The sequence below is a fragment of the Ammospiza nelsoni genome, chromosome 4 (assembly GCF_027579445.1).
Source record: "Ammospiza nelsoni isolate bAmmNel1 chromosome 4, bAmmNel1.pri, whole genome shotgun sequence".
NCBI lineage: Eukaryota > Metazoa > Chordata > Aves > Passeriformes > Passerellidae > Ammospiza > Ammospiza nelsoni.
Genome location: NC_080636.1, coordinates 50,794,647 through 50,813,451, shown reverse-complemented (window position 1 = coordinate 50,813,451; position 18,805 = coordinate 50,794,647). Strand labels below are relative to the sequence as shown.

The 18,805-nt window shown below is 55.9% G+C and overlaps 2 protein-coding genes across 2 annotated transcripts; one reads left to right on the top strand and one right to left on the bottom strand.

Annotated features, from left to right (window-relative positions):
* The first annotated feature begins 132 nt into the window (after nt 1–132).
* RCHY1 (ring finger and CHY zinc finger domain containing 1) lies at nt 133–4,091 on the top strand. Its single transcript, XM_059471369.1, has 9 exons — nt 133–227; nt 349–468; nt 1,114–1,229; nt 1,294–1,372; nt 1,628–1,672; nt 1,778–1,836; nt 2,166–2,192; nt 2,493–2,613; nt 2,828–4,091. Exons 1-9 carry the CDS (start codon nt 144–146, stop codon nt 2,954–2,956), a joined length of 780 nt encoding a protein of 259 aa, XP_059327352.1. The 5' UTR covers nt 133–143; the 3' UTR covers nt 2,957–4,091.
* Nucleotides 4,092–7,421: 3,330 nt separating this feature from the next.
* PARM1 (prostate androgen-regulated mucin-like protein 1) lies at nt 7,422–18,393 on the bottom strand. Its single transcript, XM_059471203.1, has 6 exons — nt 18,328–18,393; nt 16,547–16,676; nt 16,385–16,495; nt 8,995–9,660; nt 8,213–8,291; nt 7,422–7,689 (listed from the first exon to the last, which is right to left on the bottom strand). The coding sequence occupies exons 1-6, from the start codon at nt 18,391–18,393 to the stop codon at nt 7,605–7,607; spliced, it is 1,137 nt and encodes a 378-aa protein (XP_059327186.1). The 3' UTR covers nt 7,422–7,604.
* Between the last annotated feature and the right edge of the window lie 412 nt (nt 18,394–18,805).

The window sequence follows — 18,805 nt, the reverse complement described above, 5'->3', positions numbered from 1 at the left end:
ACTCGAACCAGGGTTCAGCGAGAAGGGGAACACGAGGCTTCCAGCCAGGGAGCGGGGGGAGCCATTCTGAAACCTCCAAATCCTCCGGAACCGGCTGTGAGGAAGCGGAAGAGGTGGAGCGGGACCGGGCAGCCTTGGCGGCCATGGCCACGGCGGGGGGATCGGAGGGAGGCGAGCAGGGACGCGAGCAGGGATGCGAGCACTACCGGCGGGGCTGCCGGCTGCGGGTGGGTGAGCGGGGGCCGTGCCGTGCCGTGCCGTGCCGTGCCGTGCCGTGCCGTGCCGTGCCGTGCCGTGCCGTGCCGTTCCAGGGTGGTGGCCGCTCCATGCCGTCTCCTTCGTTGGCAGGCCCCGTGCTGCGGGAAGCTGTACCCGTGCCGGCTGTGCCACGACGCAGCCGAGGAGCACCAGCTGGATCGGTTCCAGGTGTCCGAGGTGCAGTGCAGCAGCTGCCGGCTCCTGCAGAAGGTGCGTTCGGGAGGTTATGGCCTTCTGTTGTGTCAAGGGAGGTTTAGGATGGATGGCAAGGAAAATTCTTGACCCAGAGGCACTGGAACAGGCTCCCGGGGGAAGGGGTCACGGCCCCAATACTGGCACAGGTCAGGAGGCATGTGGGCATTGCAGTCAGGCGCCTGGTGGGATGCTCGGAGCACTCCTGTGCGGGGCTGAGTGTTGGACATTGTGAACCTTGTGGATCCCTTTCCAGCTCAGGATGTCCTGTGATTACAGAGCATATGGCACAGGACTGTGTCCAGGCGGTTCTGGAATATCTCCAGTGAGGGAGACTCCACAGTCTCTCTGTTCCAGGCCACAGGAAGGAAGCTCTTCCTCCTGTGCAGGTGGAGCTGCCTGTGCATCACCTTCTGCCCATTGCCTCTCGGCCTGTTTCTGGGCAGCACGGAACAGAGGCTGATTACATCCTCTTGGCACCTTCCACATCCCTGCAGACATGGCTTCGATCTTCTCAGCCATCCCTTATCAGGGCCCAGCTCCCTCAGCCTGTCCTCTCCACTCTGTTGATCACTTCTTAGCTCCCAGCCTTGCTCCAAGAGCTCCACACCCCTTTGGAGCCTGGAAGCAGGCACAGCACTCAGGACATTTGTGTCCCCTCAGGCCCAGCAGCGCTGTGAGGGCTGTGGCAGCCTCTTTGGGGAGTACTACTGTGACATCTGCCACCTGTTTGACCGTGACAAGAAGCAGTACCACTGCCAGGAGTGTGGCATCTGCAGGTGCGTGTGGGCAGTGGGCCCGGCTCCGCGGGCACCGGCCCTGCCCTGACTCCTCTCTCCACAGGATTGGCCCCAAGGAGGATTTCTTCCACTGCTCCAAGTGTAATTTGTGCCTGAGCCTGAGTCTCCAAGGAAAGCACAAGGTGAGGATGCAACACTGACCTCCATATCTTAAAAAGGAGTGCCTTGAACATGAAGCTGAATGTGCCTGAGCCCCATCTGAGGCCACAGGAGCAGGGAGAGCAGTGGGTTCTCCTTCTCTAAATTCACCTAACAGCAACACAGGTGCCACTAATTGAAGACATAAGAAATTTTACCTATTGGAGTTTTACAGTATAGAAAAACACAGAAAACTACACAGCAGAATAATGTTTTCTTCTTTTTTTCCATTTGCAAAGTGTATTGAAAATGTCTCCAGGCAGGACTGTCCAATATGTTTGGAGGTGAGCAGCCTCTTTTCATCTCCTGGATAACTGTGTGTGGCCCCTGTTTCTGACTGTGTGTGAATTGATTTTCTTCTCTTTTGTCTTATATTTGCCTCCAAACAGGATATTCACACATCTCGTGTTGGAGCCCATGTTCTGCCATGTGGTCACCTTCTTCACAGGTAAAGCAGACACCTGAGCAAGGGAAACACCTGCTGCATTGTGTTGAGTGTTTATTCAGCAGCGTTCAGTCTGTACCAGCTGCTTACAGCTGCTTTCTGAGGCACCTGCATTGTGGGGACAGTCTGTTTCTCCAGGAGGTATTTTCTTTAGGGGGGTTGTCTTCCTTCTCAGTCAGGTTTAACAGTGTGAAGCTCTCCTGTTACTTGGCCTAGGGATGTTTTTAATTTCTGCCATGGGGATACCTGTGTGGTTGATTCCCTTTGTGCAGCACAGGTGTGTTCCCTGTCAGTAACTCAGTTTTTCTGACTGACCTGTGTTTCATTTTCAGAACATGTTACGATGAAATGCTGAAGGAGTAAGTATTTCCAAACATCTTTCCTCTCAATATTACCCTAGTCCAAACATATTTCTTCAAGAGGTAAAAATCCTAAGTTGGTGCCAATTCTGCACCATCTGACTTAAAGACAGCTCCTAAAGGGATGAAGGGCTAACTTAAAGGGATAAAGTGCATATAATTTCCAATTCTGTTTGCCAGAACTTGCTGCTTCGTGCTGTTTGTTTGCCTGATACAATGTGTAACTTGTCCCTACCAATGGCCTTGTTTCATGGCCTCATTTCACCTTCTAATTGAGACGTGTCCCCCTCTTTCTGCCAGAGGCTACAGGTGTCCCTTGTGCATGCACTCGGCCTTGGACATGACCAGGTACTGGCGCCAGCTGGACAACGAGGTGGCACAGACTCCCATGCCCACCGAGTACCAGAACATGATGGTGGAGGTAAGAGGGCGCCCTTGCCTGGCTTCCCTAGAGCTGTGCCTCGGACTTCCTGGCAGCAGAGGGCACTAGGGACGCGTGCTGCATCGGGCTTCAGCCCAAGGGGTGGGGAATGCTGAGGAGCAGTCACGTGTAGGCGTAGGATGTTGTCATTGCTGTTTATATACACCCACCGCTGGTGCTGCAGCCTCTCCTTCCCTCCCGTGTGTGCCTGCAGATCCTTTGCAACGACTGCAACGCCCGCTCCACAGTGCAGTTCCACCTGCTGGGCATGAAGTGCCAGAGCTGTGAGTCCTACAACACGGCCCAGGACGGGCGGTGCCGGCTGTCCTTGGAGGAGCAGTGACCAGGGCAGGCTCGGCCGGGCCCCGGCAGAGACTGGTTTGGGAACAAAGCAACTCTTGTGTCAGTAAAAATTCCAGTTTTCCCAGTTCAAGGAGTCCTGTGCTGCGTTGGGGAGCAGGCAGGTGAGAGGAACAGCACGAGGAGATGTGGCGAGCGGCCGGCGCAGTGGCAGGAGGAGTTTGGAGGCAGCTGAAGGGGAAGGGAGGTGGAGAGGCAGCTCTGGGGGAAAATGGGTCGCTTTGAGAGGCCTTTGAAGCTAGTGCCAGCATCCACAGGGCAGTGTGTGGGGATGTTGTGTTCCCTGGGGATGACGTGTGTGCCTCCTGGGAATGATGGACAGCGGGCAGCAGTGGCATCCTCAGCTCCCTTCGAGCACTGTCACCTGTGTGTACAGAATTCCCTTGAAACAAGGGAATTGCCCTGCCTGCTGGGATGAGCAGCTGGAAGATCCAGGTGCAAAGCCCCCCGTTTCCCCCTGGACACCCATCCTGACTCGCTGCTGTCTCTCTGCTCAGATTCCTTTGCCAGCTGCAGTCACTTTTTCCCTGTTTCTTCCTTGTTTTGCTCTGTTCACTGGCAAAGGCTGAGGTGGTGTGGGGTTTAAGACTCATACATAGCTGGATTTTGCTGGTTAGGTACCTAAAGTGAAACACATCCTCCACATCAGGCTGAGCCTGGGATGTTCACTGAAATAAAGCAGCCCAGGGTCCAGTTTTCTGTGGTTTTTTGGTGTTTGTTCATGGTCAAACTTCACTGGGGGGAGAACCACTGCCTTTTGAAAGAAATAAAAACCCCAATTCCACCCTCTTTCATGTAACAATCTGCCTGAGGTGTTTTGCAGTCCTAAATATTGCAGGAAGTCCTCTGTGAATTTCACATGCAGATACTTCACAGTAATAAGATGTAAAAAAGGGTTGGTTCCTCTTCAGGTTATAATTACTCATTTTTAACTTGTTCTGTTGTAAAATGAACTTTTCTTAATCCAGCAGTGCCCGTTTTCTGTAGGGAATATTTAGGATTTGGATGGTAGCTATTGTAGCTTGCCTTGACTGGGGTATCTTTTTCTGGAGCACTTTTCTCACTGCTATAAATAAATGTAAAAAAGGTCTCTATTAAAATAAACAAACTACACTGAGCGTGATGTGCTCTTCTTTCACACACGTACTCCCTGGAAATTCCCAGCTGAGTTTAAACCATGATTCAGTGCTGAAAAATGGTTGGATGTGGGGAGGTGTGAGGCCCGAGCCACTGTCAGGAAAATCAGTGCTTTATTTTTTACAAGCTCCTGTGTTTTCATATTTTTGTTCTGTGGTACAAGCAAGACTCCCTGCTGCTTTGGTTGGCACCTGGTGACTCCAGCTCCTTCCCTGGATGGAGACCTGCTCCCAGGTAAGCCTGAAGTGCCAGTGGGGCTCCTGCCAGCCTGCAGGAGTTATTCCAGAAAAATCTGGCCAAGTAGCCTTGGAGTGTGTGGCTAATGGTAAAACCGTGCTGGTGGGGTCCACAACCAAACAGGCTTGCTGTTAAATGGGAAGCTAATTTTATTCCAGTTATTGATTGGAAATATTCTTGTTTGGGTTCCAACCACAAGAGGAGGCTGAAACAAAATTCTAAGTTGAGCTGAGCTTAGGTGTTCGGAAGGGAAATTATTCATGGTACGGGATCCAGGTGATTTTGACCTTTTGTTCCCCTGTGTTTGGTGTTTGCCTCTGGAAAAAGCACGAGGGAATGGGAATGCTGAGGGAATGCTGAACCACTGTTTGGTCTGTTTATCTTGGCACCGAGCCCTTAACTCCCTTTCCCAGGGAATAAATGGCAGGGTAGGAAAAGGAATGACATTTTCAGGGGATAAAGGGTGTTGGGTTAGGGGGGATAGAGACAGGCAAAGAGCTGCTTTATGGGATGGGAGGTGCTCTAGGGAGCTTTGCTGCCCTGTCCATGGAGGTGCAGCTGATGGGAGCGGGAAGGATGCTGGGATCGGGGCACTGGGATGATCCAGGGATGGAACCAGCAGCTCAAGCTCCCTCACTTCCTGGCACCCGGAATCCTGCCTTGCTCACCCCTCCAGGCCAGAATCAGGAGCAGAAGGGATTATTGCTGCTTTGTGGGAAAAAAGTGGAGTTCCAGCAGGCTCAGGGGCCGCACACAAGGTCACAGAGCTATTAATAAAGGCAGGGCCTGCCAAGCTCTGCGGAACATGGAGAGGCAGCAAGTGGAACAGTGCAGGGCTGAGGGGCTCAGCTGATAGGGGTCCCCAATTTTGGGCTGGTTTGGTGCCTCTGGTGTGGTTTTGGCTTGCTCCAATAGTATTATTTGGGATGGAAGTGGGGGTGTTCTGTGTTAAACCTCTGTTCAGCCACCCCCTCCTGGGGCAGTCTTGCCCCTGCCCGGCTGCTGGGAATCCATCTGTTTTTAAATTTCCAGCTGGAAGTGAGGGAAAGGCTCCTCATGTTGTGCTATTTATTCCTCAGAGGGGCAGCATCTGTCTCTGCAGGGCTCAGCCCAGGGGTGTGCTGGGACCTCCATGCTGGAAATGGGGCGGTTTCCTTGGATTTTCTCCTTTGTGGTCCCAGCTGGAGTTGGCTTCTGACACCTGCAACCAGGAGCTACTCACTCTGGTAACTCAGGCTTGGAAAGGTGGCTGATGCATGGGAATATTCACCAAACAAGAGCATCGTTAGGGAGGCCAGAGGGAGTCTGGAAGCTGGGATGAAGCTCCCAGCCAGTGAGGGAGAGCCAGGGCAGGCTCAGGGGATGGGATGTTCCACACCACGGAGCTATGCCAGCTATTTCTCTTTCTGTATAAATAAAATAGCTCTGAGATGAAATGGAGCCAAAGGGGGGCAGGGGGAGGGAGGGAGGCGAGGGAGATGGGAGAAGGTGGAATTGAGCCAGGCTTGTGCGAGCCTTTGGGAAAAATGGGAATTGGCTGGTTTTGCAAATGAAACAAATTGGTAGCAGGGTTAACCCTGTTAGTTTTTAAAAGAGAAGGAAAAGGGCCTTTTTTAGGGCATGTCCTAGCTGCTTTTCCCCATTTCCCCCTGCTATACTGGTGTGGGATAGAAACCCCTCAATAAGCCAGAGAGTCTGAGGTGGGAATTTGAAAGGGGTGTTTGAAGGCATTGCCTGGAACACAGGTATCCTCCCTCTGAGGGCATTACCCCCCAGAATAAAGTGCTTTTTCCACTTGCCACACGCATCTAGGCTGCCCTGTGCCTTGGCTTGTGCTGGCAAACAGTCCTGCAGATGGAAACACATCGTCCATGTCCACATCATCCATGTCACTGGGGATGGTGTCTGGTCCCAGAGAGGTGAGGAATCTGTTTTCACCCTGGGATATCCCCAAAAATATGTACAGCTTCTTCCTTACATTGTAGGGTAAGAGAGAGTAGTTCATTTTGAGGATCCAGACACAGGGTTGAGCAGGAAAGCTGACACCCCATTTCTGTTCTCCTTTATGAAAAAGGAATTTATTCCCTTGGAGTTATATACTTTTAATTGAAGGGGATGGCTTTTCCTCTCCCTTTATTCCCTCAGTTTGGCAGCAGCAGCACAACACCCAGTTTATTTCCAGAGAAGAAGGGTGGTGGTTTTTTAACTCAGTTTGTGGTTTTTCTTAGCCAAGGTAGCCTAATTTGCTGCTTCTTGGTTGCCGAAAAGATGAAAAAGAATTTTATTCATCCTAAGTATGTTCAGGGCCTGTGCTTCCCTGTGCATGCTCCCAGCCCCAACAGTTTTCCAGGCTGGCTGTGGCTGAGAGGTGCAACAACCAGTCACAGGTTTACTTTCTTGTTTTCACCGAGGTCTGAGGGCTTTGCTTTCCATTGCCAGGGAATTTAGCCAGAGGGAGAAGCTGCTGAGCATCCCCTTCCCAAACCAGCTCTGCCATCAGCCACCCCCAGCCTTCCCACACTAAAAGCTGAACACAAGTTGGGGATGAAAAGAACACTCTGCTGTATTTTAGCAGCCAAGTTTTTTTGAGGAATGGAAACAAAGCTGTGGAGTGAGCAGCCACGTGTGTGAAATGGATGGTCAGTGCATCTTCCCGTGGGCTCCTGGGCTGCTTTTGGGACCAAACCCCCCACAATTAAATGGAAAAAATTAAATTAGGAACTTGTGCATGGAAGCACCTGCAGGAAAAGAAAGGGAGCAGTGACTGAGCAGCCCCATAGCTGTTCATGGTTCCTGGGGAGACAAGGCAAAGGATTTCGTAGCAGGGCAACACAGGGAAGTGATTTTAGGGAAAGGGACATGTGAAAGCACAGGAGACCCTGGCACACTGCTGGCTCTGGCTCAGCAGCCCCCCACTCCCCCCTAGATCACAGAGCAGCAGCATTTCAAAGGATGCCACAGCACTGGCTCAACCTCCATCCCCTCCCTTGACCTCCCCAGCCCTCCCCCCTGGGCAATTTGGCTTCCCTTGTCTCCAACAAGTGGCTGGCCTGCCCCAGGACCTGGTTTCCTGCTCAAAGGCCAAAATTGAGGTTTATTGTCAGCACTGCCCTCCAGTTCCTGCCATCCAGCAGCCCCGTGGCGATCCTGCCTGAGGCAGGGGCTCCGTGCCCGGCATCTCCTCGACAGCGGATGCTCTGCTGCAGAAGTGCTTACTTATAAATTAAGGGTTTTTGGGGTTTTTGGCTTCATCCCTGCTAGGAATCATCGTACAGGGGGTTGTTGTAGTTGCCCCAGGAGCCATAGTCGTGGTCATCCAGAAGCCTTCCATAGGAGGAGTGCCTGCCAGGGAGAGCAAACCCGAGGTTACTTTGAGGATTTGTTACTTATTTTACAATAGGATGAAGAAATATTAATGCAAAGGCTCCCTAGGTCAAGCTTTGGGGTGTTTTGAGAGGAAGGACTGGGAGAAGTGAAGCTCAGATTGAATTTTGCCCCCGTTGAATGAGCCTGGCCAGGGAATTAAAACCAGACCTTTGCTCATCTCAGCTGTCAGCAAAGGCTCATTAGGGATGCTCAGCACTGGGCTCTGCTGCTGTTTATTGTCCCAGCTTTCCCAAGGGATAATTACTGGATATGACTATGCTGAGCAGCATCCCTGGCATTTGAGCAGGGCTGTTGCAAAATGAGGGATGCAAACTCTGCTTTCCAGTACAGGAGTGGTGAGAAATGGAGCCCTGCTGGCACCAGAGCCCGCACATTGCCCTGCCACACCTGGGGACAGCATCTTCCTGCCACTTGGCATCATCCTGGTGATGGTAAGAGGGAGCCTCAGGGAGGGGGGCCACCCCAAAACCAGCCTTACCTGATCTTGAGGTAGGCAGCTGCCCCGAACACCAGCACCACCACCACGATGACCGTCACGGTTACGGCCACAATGCTGCCTGTGCAGGAACACCGGAAAGGAAAGCGTTCAGGGTTCAGCCTCCTCACAAGTCCCAGCTCCATGGCACACATCCCACACCCCAGCTGCTCCCAGCCATCTCTGATGGGGGGAATATTCCCTCACTGCTTCCCAAAGGGGATGCCGGGCCCCCCTTTATCTTGGCAGTGATCCCCTTGCCATAAGTGCAGAGCAGGCATGTGTGGGGTGAAACACAGCTTGGGCACTGTGGTCTCACTCTTTGCTACTGCTCCCAGCACTAGGCAGCATCCAGTGCTGAGCCAAGGCTAGGAAATGCTCCAGGTCTCCCCTTTTCCAGACACGTGGAGCACTTTTAAGCTGTCTGTTCTTGCACAAGGGGTCAGGGAGAAGCTCGTGTCAGCTTCCTGAGGGCTCCAGGAGGGAAAGTTAAAACCTACACCATCCTAGCTCAGGCTGCACCCACCATCCAGCCGCTTGTTTCCTCTCATCCTGAAGTGTTTCAAGTCAAGTTTAGAACTGAGCTTTTTATCCACATCTCCAGGCAACCGAGATTTGTTATCCACCGCTCCCGGGCTCTGCCAGTGCATCAGATGACACGGGCTGCTCCAGGAATTTTGCAGAGTGATGCTCTCAGGAAGCTGAGCACCTCTTCCCTTCCAGTTTGGGGGTTTGCCTCTCCTACCTGAGCACCCTGACGTTCTGTGTGCACACGGGGAGCTCACCTGCACTCAGGGCACGTGGTACCTCCTCCATGGTGACCCCGGTGGTTTTCTCCGAGGCCGTGGCCTGGGCTTCCGTGGGGCTCATCACAGTCACTGGGGGGGATGTTGGCTCCGTGGCCAGGCTCGGTGCCATGGCCAGTGTCCCCAGGGAAGGGACATCCTTGGCCAGCAGTGGTGGCTGGGTCACGGCCGGGCTCTCCAGGACGGGTGTCGGGGAAGGGCCCATGCTGGGGGCTGAGGTGGGCTGGCTGCTGGGAAGGGAGGGGGCAGGGGATGGCACAGCCAGCTCCGTGGGGCTGGCAGCTGCCCCCAGATCCAGGGTGCTTCTTGCCACGCTGGCAGGGTTTGCTGTCCGGGGAGCCTTCGGGGCAGCTGGCACCGAGCTGGGGCTGGAGGCCACGGAGGGACCTCCTGCTGTGGCCGTGGAGCTCACAGGGACAGGAGCAGGGGACAGTGCTGCCACCGGGGTGCTGGCATTGTGGCCATCCCCCTCCAGGGGCCTCGAGGATGTCCCATCTCCGGAGGGTCCCGTGGCCAAGGGCAGCTGGGGCTGGCCTGGAGCCAGTGTGGGGCCATCCCTGGAGTCTGGTTTCACTGGGACACCCCCCCAGAGCAAGGGAGGGCGGATGGGGATGAGGGGTGGCTCTGGGGAGTCATGGCCCAGTCCTAGGAGTGAGACAAAGAAAAGTTAGTGACAGAGCAATCCTTGGGGCAAGCTGGTGCTTGGGTGAGTGCTAAAGGGCTTGGGAATTCAGCTGGAAATAACATTTAAAATGGAGAGAGCCATCTAAAATGAAGAGAGGGGAAATACAGCTGGGTGCCTAGAGGTGAGGCTCAAACCAGACCAGCTGTCCTGGCATCAATCAGCCCCGTTTTCCCCCCAGTTTGAGATACTCCTATCACCCCAATCACCCCCTCCATCTGCTGCCAGCAGCAGGGGAAGCAGCTCCTCCTCAGAGCAGCCCCTGTGCAGCTGGGAGTGATAACACAAGACATCTCTTTCTCCTCTCCCCCCATTTCCTTGTGCATTCATTCATTTGTCTCCATTTCTTAGCACGAGAATGAGTCATTTCTCCCTGTGTCCCCACCAGCTGACTGCTGGGGCTTTTTTCCCCCTTTCCAGGGGGGGAAACAGCACTGGTCTAGCACTGGCCCCCTCAGTGTGGCTGGGATGAGGGAAGAGTGTGCCAGCATCGTGTGACATGGGGAGGCATTTTAATTCCATGTATTCATTTATTTACATCCCCCAGAGAGAGCATCCCAAGCCCAGCACTGGGCAGAGCAGGAGCTCACTCCAGCTGCAATGAACTGATCAGGAGTGGGGAGGACAGAAACATGCAGTGCCTGTCTGCAGGAACAATGGGATCTGGCACTGGTGAGCAGGGACTCGTTAATGCAGCCAAAATTGCTTTTTTTGGTCCTGTGGATACCCATGTGGAAGGACCTCATTTTCCCAAGGAAAGGGGTCTTGGAGGAGGGACTGAGGCTGTGGCTGCTCTGCTCTCCTGAGGACAAGCACTGGGAGATGGCTCTGGGCTGTCGCCCTGCTCAGGCCGAGGATACAAACCATGGCAGAGGGAGGAGGAGAGGGATGATAAGCTGGAATCTGGTCACTGCAGGGAGGCCTGGACCAGGGACCCTTCACACCACACGGTTCAGAATCCATCTGTAGGTCAATATTTTCACCCCTGGAGCTTTCAGATTTCTCCAGCAGGCCCCAGCCAGCCTCTGCAGCCCAGCAAGCAGGATCCTGCCAGGACCTCAGGAGTTTGTTACCTCTGAAAGTGCAGATGCTCCCGGTCCCTCAGGGACACAGGCAGCTTTCCACCTCCCTGCAAAGCCACCCTGATGTCCCTAAGTGCTTGGGGTCAGCAGAGCTCCCATGATCTGCTGCACTTTGGAGGCAGACCGGAGCTGGCAGTGCTGCCGGCCGGGATGAGTCAGGAACTTTCCGATAACATCTGAGGGGCATAAATTCGGAGGCTGAGCCAGAACTGGAGGCAGGAACAATCTCTGGCTGCTGGCTGAGAGCTCCCAGCCAAGGAGGTCACAAGTCACAGGGACTCTTCCCAGGAGAGCAAGGAAGCTCAGCTCTGCCCTGGTCTCCCCTGCCTCTCCCTACGAGCAGCCCGTGCCTGTGCTGTGCTGTCCCCCGCCTCCTCCTTGGGGAACTGGGATCCACCCAGAGGAGACAACCCCAGAAAAGCCCTGCCCTGATCCCAGAGGCAACACAGGCTGCTTCTGAATGGGGTTAGGATCGAGGGACAAAAGGCTTGAGGGCTCCCTTGGCTGGTGCTCCACATGTCCCCATCCATGTCCCTGCACCCAGCTGGTGGGGAGCCTTGTGTGCACATCCTGTCCTCTCCCCAGTGCATCTGAAAGGGAAAACTGAAAGGAAAACAAAAGCCAAGCAGAGTTTTTCTTGGTTTCCCCAACACCTGGTTTGCAGGAGCTGCTGCTGGGGGACAAGGGACAAACCAGACAGGCACAGCACTTCCCACAGGACCGTGTGGCTTGGGAGGCTGAAGCACCTCCAGCAAGAGCTGTCAGAGGGACTGAGGGATGTCAGCTCCCAGAGGATGCCCAGCATAGCTCAGCCCTGAGGAATTTGCTCATCTAATTCACTTAGGGCAGTTGACCACCCTGCTGGAACCCATCAGGGAGCAAGGCAGGGGCCTGCCAGGATGAGGTGACTGCCCAGGAAAGCAGCAGTGTCACACTCCAGGGCCCCAGAGCAGCTTTGCCAAGTCCTTTTCCTAGGATTTTCTTACTAGGAATACAGAAAACAGTCAGGGAAAGAAGACCCCAAAGCTGTGTCAATCTAATATCCTGCTCTTAGGGGAAGGGGACATTCTTAGGGGAATATTAGCCCTAATCACATGCCAACCTGAGGAATTATCCCTCTCTCCTGGTGAATTATCGCCCTCTCCCACTGCCACGATGCTCTCCTGGCTCCTGGAAGGCACAGAGAAGGGCAGGTCTTGCCCTTGCAGAGCTGATTGATGCTCATGCTCCTCTTGGGAAAGAGCTGCTTGACCTGGGCTGGCAGCCTCTCCAGGATGCACTTCCCAGGCACTCCAAAAGCCATTGCAGCAGATCCTGAAGTGCTCTGCCAGCTGAAAGGCAGCCTAAAAGCCACCAGAGAACATCTCCAGCCCGAGTGAATGACATCAGGCCGGAGCTGCAAACAAACATCCACTGATAAAGGCAGAGATGGAGCTTTCAGCCAGGCTCACTGCAGAGCTCACGGCCTCTGGCAGGAGATGCCAGGAGCAGCCCCAGTTACCTACAGCCCCCAAGCCCCAGCTGCAGCCAGGGGAGCTCCCCCAGCAGCCAAGGCCAAAGGGATAATGCAAGTTTCCACAACACGGGTGTTGTTTGCTCTGCCTGCCCTTACACAAGGAATCTCCCCAGCTGCTCTGAACAAGAATTACAGCAGCAGCAGGAAAACAAGGAAGGCTGCTGGACACACACTGCTGCACCAGCCTGGGTGCCACTTTCTGTGCCAGTTTAGCAGCTGGCAAACACCCAGAAAACACAAGTAACCAAGGCCATAGGTAAGCATCACTGCTCTTTAAAGCAAAGCTCTGTAGAAACCTGGCTTTAATCACGAGAGTGAGAAAAGAAATACCTTTTGCCAGTCCTGTATCATGCTGCTCCTCACCAAATGCTGATGACAGAACAGCCCTGATTCCCCTGAGCGTGCCTTGGGTTGTCACCAGGTTAAGTGATGCAGAGCAGTAAAACAATCTAGATGTAAATATAAGTAAGGATTTCCTGCCCGTGACCTCATTGGCTCAGCTTTGGTTTCTGTGGATGGGGATTCCCATAACTTGGTGCTGGTTTTTGGAAGTTCCCCTCCCCCTTGTTAATGCTCAGGTATGATTGTCATTGTATTTCTTTGCTGTAAAACCAGCAGCATCTGGCTGTGGATGGCAGAAGCTCTCCTTACAGCAGCTAGGACTAAGCCAAACTGGTTTTTGCTTTGGGTTCAACGAGTTTTTCCAGCTGTTCAGCCCTGCACTGCCTCCCCTTCCCTGTCCCCATGCTGGGATCTGGGGATGTTCAAATCTCCCTGGCTGGGGGCCCCACCTGCAGTGCACGGGGCTGTGACTGAGCCCTGTGCTGACGTGGGGACGGGAGCACAGAGGATGTGATGGCTGCTCTGGGCCTTTAACTTGTGTCTTTCTCCTTCTGGGGCACTGCTGTGGACTCTTGCCTCTTATCCCAAAGAAACATGGGTGATGGGGAGGTCTGGGAGCAGTTCTGCGGGCTCTGAGCTGTGTCTCACACTCTCTGGGATTTTGATCCACCCAGCTGGATCAGTGATGGGAAATGGTGACTCCTGGGGGTATCTCCAGCTGGAGGTGTGCAGCAGAGCTCCAGCACTGCCTGTGAGTGCTGGTGACCCCCAGTGCCAGCAGCAGCACCCCTGCCTGACGTGCTGCTCCGCTCCTTGCTGCTCTGTCCCCTCTGTTTTCAGTGCCAGGGTCTGCTGGAGATGGTGTGAGAGCAGTTCTGAGAGCAGGAGGACACCAAGGGAGAAAAGCAGAGGCCAGAAGCAGCACCAGGTAAAAGGCAGAGCTCTTCCCTGCCCGCGAGAGGCAGCCAGGGCCATCAGATCCAATAAATGTGCAGTTGCTGTGATTTACTGGCAGGCCGAGCTGGCTTCCTGCATGATTAGTTTTATTCTGCTGCATGCTCGTTAAGTGCCTGAGCTCTAATTGCTCTGAGGCTTTCTGTAGCTCAGAGAAACAGCTGCACAGCAGAAATCCCTGTGTCCGTGTGTCCATCTGTCCTAGCCCTGAGGCCTGCACACCCTCCGGAGCCTGAGGAATGCTGCTGTGGGCAGAGTCCCCTTGAGGAGGCAGGAGGGAAGCTCCAGCACCCTTACCAGCTGCAAACAGATTTTTTTTGTTGTTAAATTCACGTGGCTCCCTGCATGCTGCACACTCCCTCCTTCCTCGCCTGGGGTGGGTGTCCAGGTTCTTCCCTGCCCCATGATCCCAACCCAGAGGCGAGGACTGCTGGGGGCACAACAAACCCAGCCAAGGAAAACATAGTGATTCCCCCACAAAACTAAGTGTTGCTCAGTTATTCAGCTCTTAAGCCCTTGATGCTGATGCTGCAATGAAATTATAGCAGAAAAGGAGGTCAAGAGGAATTTTTAGGTGATTTTTTTCCTCCTGAGAGTGGCGAAACACCTGTCAGCCTGTACAGCCAGAGGTATCTGATGAGGACCTGGGGTGGAAAGCAGTAGCTGACAGCTCCAGCCCCTTCTGAAATGATGTCTTGCTTGTTTAAGTAAAAAATACATTAGGTATTTCAAGTTATATTCTTGAAACATGCCAACAGGTGTTATGCTGTGCTGATTTCCCCTGGGGAAGGGGAATAAGAGATCCCATGGGATGCTCTTTGCTGTCTCCTGGGGCTGGGAGCTGGCAGATGGACCTGCCTGCTGGGCACACCTCAAAATATTTTTTCCCATATCTTGGATATACCTCTGGAGCCAGCCAGGACTTTTGCAAGAAGCAGCTCTGCCCAGGTGACTACTCCCCAGCTCCATAATTTTCCTGGCTGGCTGCTAATTAGTGATTCCAGGTGCAGCTTCCAACGTGCATCAGTCCCATTCCAGCCCCTCCCAGGAGGAGAAGCAACTGGGCTTGGCAGAGGAATTTTGGAGCATCCCCTGGTATTAGAGCCTGATGGCTCATTTGGGCTGGGAGAGGGGCTAATTCCCCAGCTCCCCTGTCCTTCAGCTCATGGGGGAGCAGAGTGCCTGAACATTTGCCTCCTCAGTGGCAGAATTAAACAGCCCATGAGGCTCTGAGAGCCCAAAAAGCAGCTCTTCCAGCCCAGAGCCTCCACGAAGAAGCACTCAGAACCAAGATCTGCTTCTAAAAGGTGCTTGAAAACATCCCAGCTGGGGCACAGGGGGAGCTGCAGGAGGGGAGAGTGGGCCTGGGGCTGGGCACCAGGTCAGGAAAGCAAAACAGGTTTCGATTTCCATCCAGAGGAAGGAGTAATAACAGGATAAAAACTTCCTTGTGCGAGACACTGCTCTTTCATTACGTGGCCAGGCAAAGCCCAGAATTATTTCACTCCTGGCCAGTGACGTCCTGGCTGTCATCTGGTCCTGAAGAATGAGCCTGGAGCAAATTTAAATCGTGCTTGGTGTTTCCTCCCAAGTGAGATTATATATATATATACATACACATTTTTTTTTCTTTTTTTAAAAAATTATTTCAGTGAGGGGAAAACTTTTGCAGAAAGCATCTGAAAGATGCTCGAGGGCTGTTTGGGAGCAGCCTGAGGGACGTGGGACCAGAGTCCAGGGAAATCTTTCCTGTTTCTTGTGCCAAGCCTGGCTGGCGTTGGAGCTTTGGAGAGGGATGGTCGTGGGAACAGCTTCGGGTTTGGCCGGGGCGCTGGGAAAAGCCCGCCCCGACCCCAAGGCTGCCTCCCGGCAGGGACCGCCTGCTCTAGGAGCACTTGTGGGCCCGTGAGGGAGAAGAAAGAGCATCCCCAGCATCTCAATGCTCGTCCCCATCCCTCCCGAACGCATTTTCTCGGCAAGCACAGATCGGGAGCTCGCTGGCAAACCCCCCTTTTTCAGGGACAATTATCCATCCCGCTCTCCCTGATCCGGGGAGGATCTCGCGAGGTCCGGGGTGATGGTTGGGGGTCCCGCGGCTGCCGCTGCCTGCGGGCTGTGCCGGGAGCTCCCTGGGGCGGCTGTGCCGGCAGCGATGTGACAGCGACATCCCCGCCGATGGATCTCGCTCTCCTCCCGCGCAGCGTGCCCGGTTATGCAAGTGTGTTTTCCATGTTCCCGGGCAGGCGGCTCCTCGTGTTTATTAAAAGCCCAGCCTGGGCGGGCGGGCGGAGGGGTGACCCGCGCTCGCTGTCGCATCAGCCGGGGACAGAAGTGTCCCCGCCGAGCGCCTCGCGGGGGGAAGGTGCCAGATCGGGCAATTTCTGTGGCATGGGGACGCTGGTGCCCCGGGGGGAGACGCCAGGGGCTGGGGGAGTGCGAGCTCGGCCCAAGGCCAGGGAGAGCCACAGAATTCCCTGGAAGCAGCGGCCGCGGGGGGAAGGGACGCGCGGGGCGGGGGTGACTCCAGCCCGGCCAGGGGTGGCCGTGGGGACGCTCGGGTGGCCCCATCCAGGCGCCCTCCTTGGCGCAGCCGGGGACTCCGCTGGGGACCCTCCGAGGGGCGAGGAAAAGCGGGGTGCGACACCTCCCGCACGGCTGTCATTGGGGGTGACCCCTCACACGGGGGTGTGAGCGGGACCCGCGGCGGGGTCCGGGAAGGAGCCGCGCTGTCCCCGGCAGTCCCGAGGCTCCTCCGTCCCCGCGGGTCCCCGCCGCCCATCCCGCTGCGCTTACCTGCCGGGAGGAGGAGGAGGACGAGGAAGAGCGGGCGGCAGCAGCAGCCCATGGTGCCGGCGGCGCTGGCAGCCGCGGCGGGAGGGACGCAGCGCCCGGCCCGGCCCGGCCCCCGCCACCGCCCCCGGCCCGCCCCCGGCCCGGCCCGGCCCACAGCGGCACCTGCCGGCACCGGCACCGGCACCGCCGGGAATGCGGGCACCGGCACCGCCGGCTGCCAGGGACCGACCGCGCTGCACTGGTGCGCCTGTCCCGGGATGAGGCGGCGGGGCTGGATGCCCAGTGCCACACGCTCCCGTGGGTGTCACACGCTGGGGACCATGCGGTGCCAGCCGGTGGCACCCACTTGAGGCGCTCTGTGTCACTGATACTTGTCCCTCTTCCTTGCCTGGGATCCAAGTTCCTTGCCTGCGTGTCCAAGTTCTTCCCTGCGCCATGATCCAAACCCAGAGGTGGTGCCTGCTGTGCCAGCTCCTGGCTGTGTGGTGGGGATGGCCTGGCACGAGCTGTGCAGAGGAGCTGTGGTTGTCCCGTCCCTGGAAGGGTTCAAGGACAGGCTGAGCAAGTGTCAGAGCAGCCTGGGCTAGTGGAAGGTGTCCCTGCCCATGGCAGCAGGGTTGGAACACAAAGAGCTTTAAGGTCCCTTCCAATCCAAGCTGTTGTGTGATCCCGTGATTCTGGACCTCCCTTGGGATCCCCAAGCCAGGTATGAATCCAGGGGAGCCAGGCGCTCAGGATCCTGCCTTTCCATGGTACAAACAGCTCCCAGAGTCCAGCTCCCGGTGCTCCAAGGACCCAGCCAGGAGACAGATACCTGTGGCACAGCAGGAGGTACAAGGACCATTTTTTCAGCTCTTTCCTTCTGGGAAGAGCTGTGCTGCTGCGGGTGAAATATTTTCAGGCTGAACTCATCCTCCCCAGGCTTTTGCATGCTCACAATGGAAAAGGATTTTCAGAGCCCGGGCTGTGGCCGAGCTATCTTTACCCGGGGTTGCTCAGCCCTCTGCTCTGCTATATTGTGTGGCCTTTTCTCAGGATGGATCCTGGCTCTGGGCCTGAACCAGCCGGGCACAAAATCCAAGTCAGCTGGCATTCCATTCTGGACGGGCGCTATCAGCATCTCCGCTCTCCTTGAGCTGGGGAGGAAGGAAAATAATGCTGCTGCTGCTGCCGCTGCCGTGGGAACAGCGTGATCCTCTCCCTGCTTCCCTTCTCACATCCCTGTTGTTTTTGGGTGCTTCCATGGCAGGAGTGTTTTGGGGGACGGGGCCGGGCGCAGCCGCCGCCCCTCGCCGCGGCCCCGGGTGCGAGCGGCGTTCGCGGTGCCCGGGCCGGGCTGCGGCGAGCCCGGAGCGCCCCGAGGGCCGCCAGCCCCGGGCTCCAGCTGCCACCTGCCGGTCACCTCGGCTGCTCCTCCGGCACGGCCTCCCGGGAGCAGGGAGAGATCCTTTTTTGGGGATAACTTTGGCCATCTCTTTCCCATTGCTGCTGGTACCATCTTCCCCGAGGCTGCAGCCCTTTAAAATCTCTTTAAAATGCCTTTCCCCCATCGGTTTTATCCAGATACGAAGGCAAATTTTTCTTTTAGTGGGCATGAGGATTTTTTTTTTTTTTTTTTTTGCCTGCTCCCTGCCTTTGCCCACCCCACCGGGATGAAGCCAGCTCCTCTTGGGTGCCCTGTGCCACATCCTGTGCCAGCTGCCAGTTTTGCTGGTCTTGCCCAAGCCCCCAGCAGAGCTTTTGCGCCATCCTGGTGGTTTCCGACGCTTTGCCTGTTTTTGGGGGGCGCTGGCAGGGAGCCGGCGTGGCCGGGAGCCGAGGGCCCGGCGCTCTCGGTGTGCCGGAGCCTGCAGCAGGAATTTTTGGCTGGCCAGGGCTAGGGGAGCTTGCTCACCCGCTGGTCAGCGGCCAAATGGCATGGCTGGGCGGCTGCCAGCGCTCACATTAATAGCTGCCAGCTTGCGGTTTGAGGTCACCCGTTCTTTCCAGCCTTTCATTTCCACCTCCATCGGCGCCCGGGGGCTCCGCGGCCGCTCCCCGCCCCTCTCTGCCGGGAGAGCCCCCGAGCCCCGCTGGGAGCCGGGACAGCGCCGGAGCATCCCTGCCTTCACCCCTGTGGGTCTCCTCTGTTCCCAGGATGTCACTCGGGGAGCGGGAATGCCCTCCCAGCACACCCCGAGGGAAAAATCACCCCGCGAAGTGTATTTTGCGAAGGCACAGCCCCTTGCAGAGTAATTGGGGCTGCCTTCCTTGCCTCCCAGGGCCCCTGGGAGGGTGAATTGATCCGCCTTGCCACAGCAAGCTGGCCACGGACAAATGCTCTGGGGAGGCGGGGCTGGACTGGGACGCTCTGCCCGCCTGGAGAGGGGATGCCCAGAGCCCCGCCCGGAAGCCGGGCAGGATGGGGGATCCGTCCGGCTG

Excerpts from the sequence above, each read along its gene's own strand:
- RCHY1 (XM_059471369.1), top strand. The coding sequence starts at position 144 with ATGGCCACGGCGGGGGGATCGGAGGGAGGCGAGCAGGGACGCGAGCAG. Across the intron at positions 469-1,113 it reads GCTGCCGGCTCCTGCAGAAG|GCCCAGCAGCGCTGTGAGGG; the intron begins GTGCGTTCGGGA and ends GTGTCCCCTCAG. Across the intron at positions 1,373-1,627 it reads GTCTCCAAGGAAAGCACAAG|TGTATTGAAAATGTCTCCAG; the intron begins GTGAGGATGCAA and ends CCATTTGCAAAG.
- PARM1 (XM_059471203.1), bottom strand. The coding sequence starts at position 18,393 with ATGGAGGTGGAAATGAAAGGCTGGAAAGAACGGGTGACCTCAAACCGC. Across the intron at positions 16,677-18,327 it reads GCAAGCTGGCAGCTATTAAT|CGTGTGGCACTGGGCATCCA; the intron begins GTGAGCGCTGGC and ends CACCCACGGGAG. Across the intron at positions 7,690-8,212 it reads GCTGCCTACCTCAAGATCAG|GCACTCCTCCTATGGAAGGC; the intron begins GTAAGGCTGGTT and ends TCTCCCTGGCAG.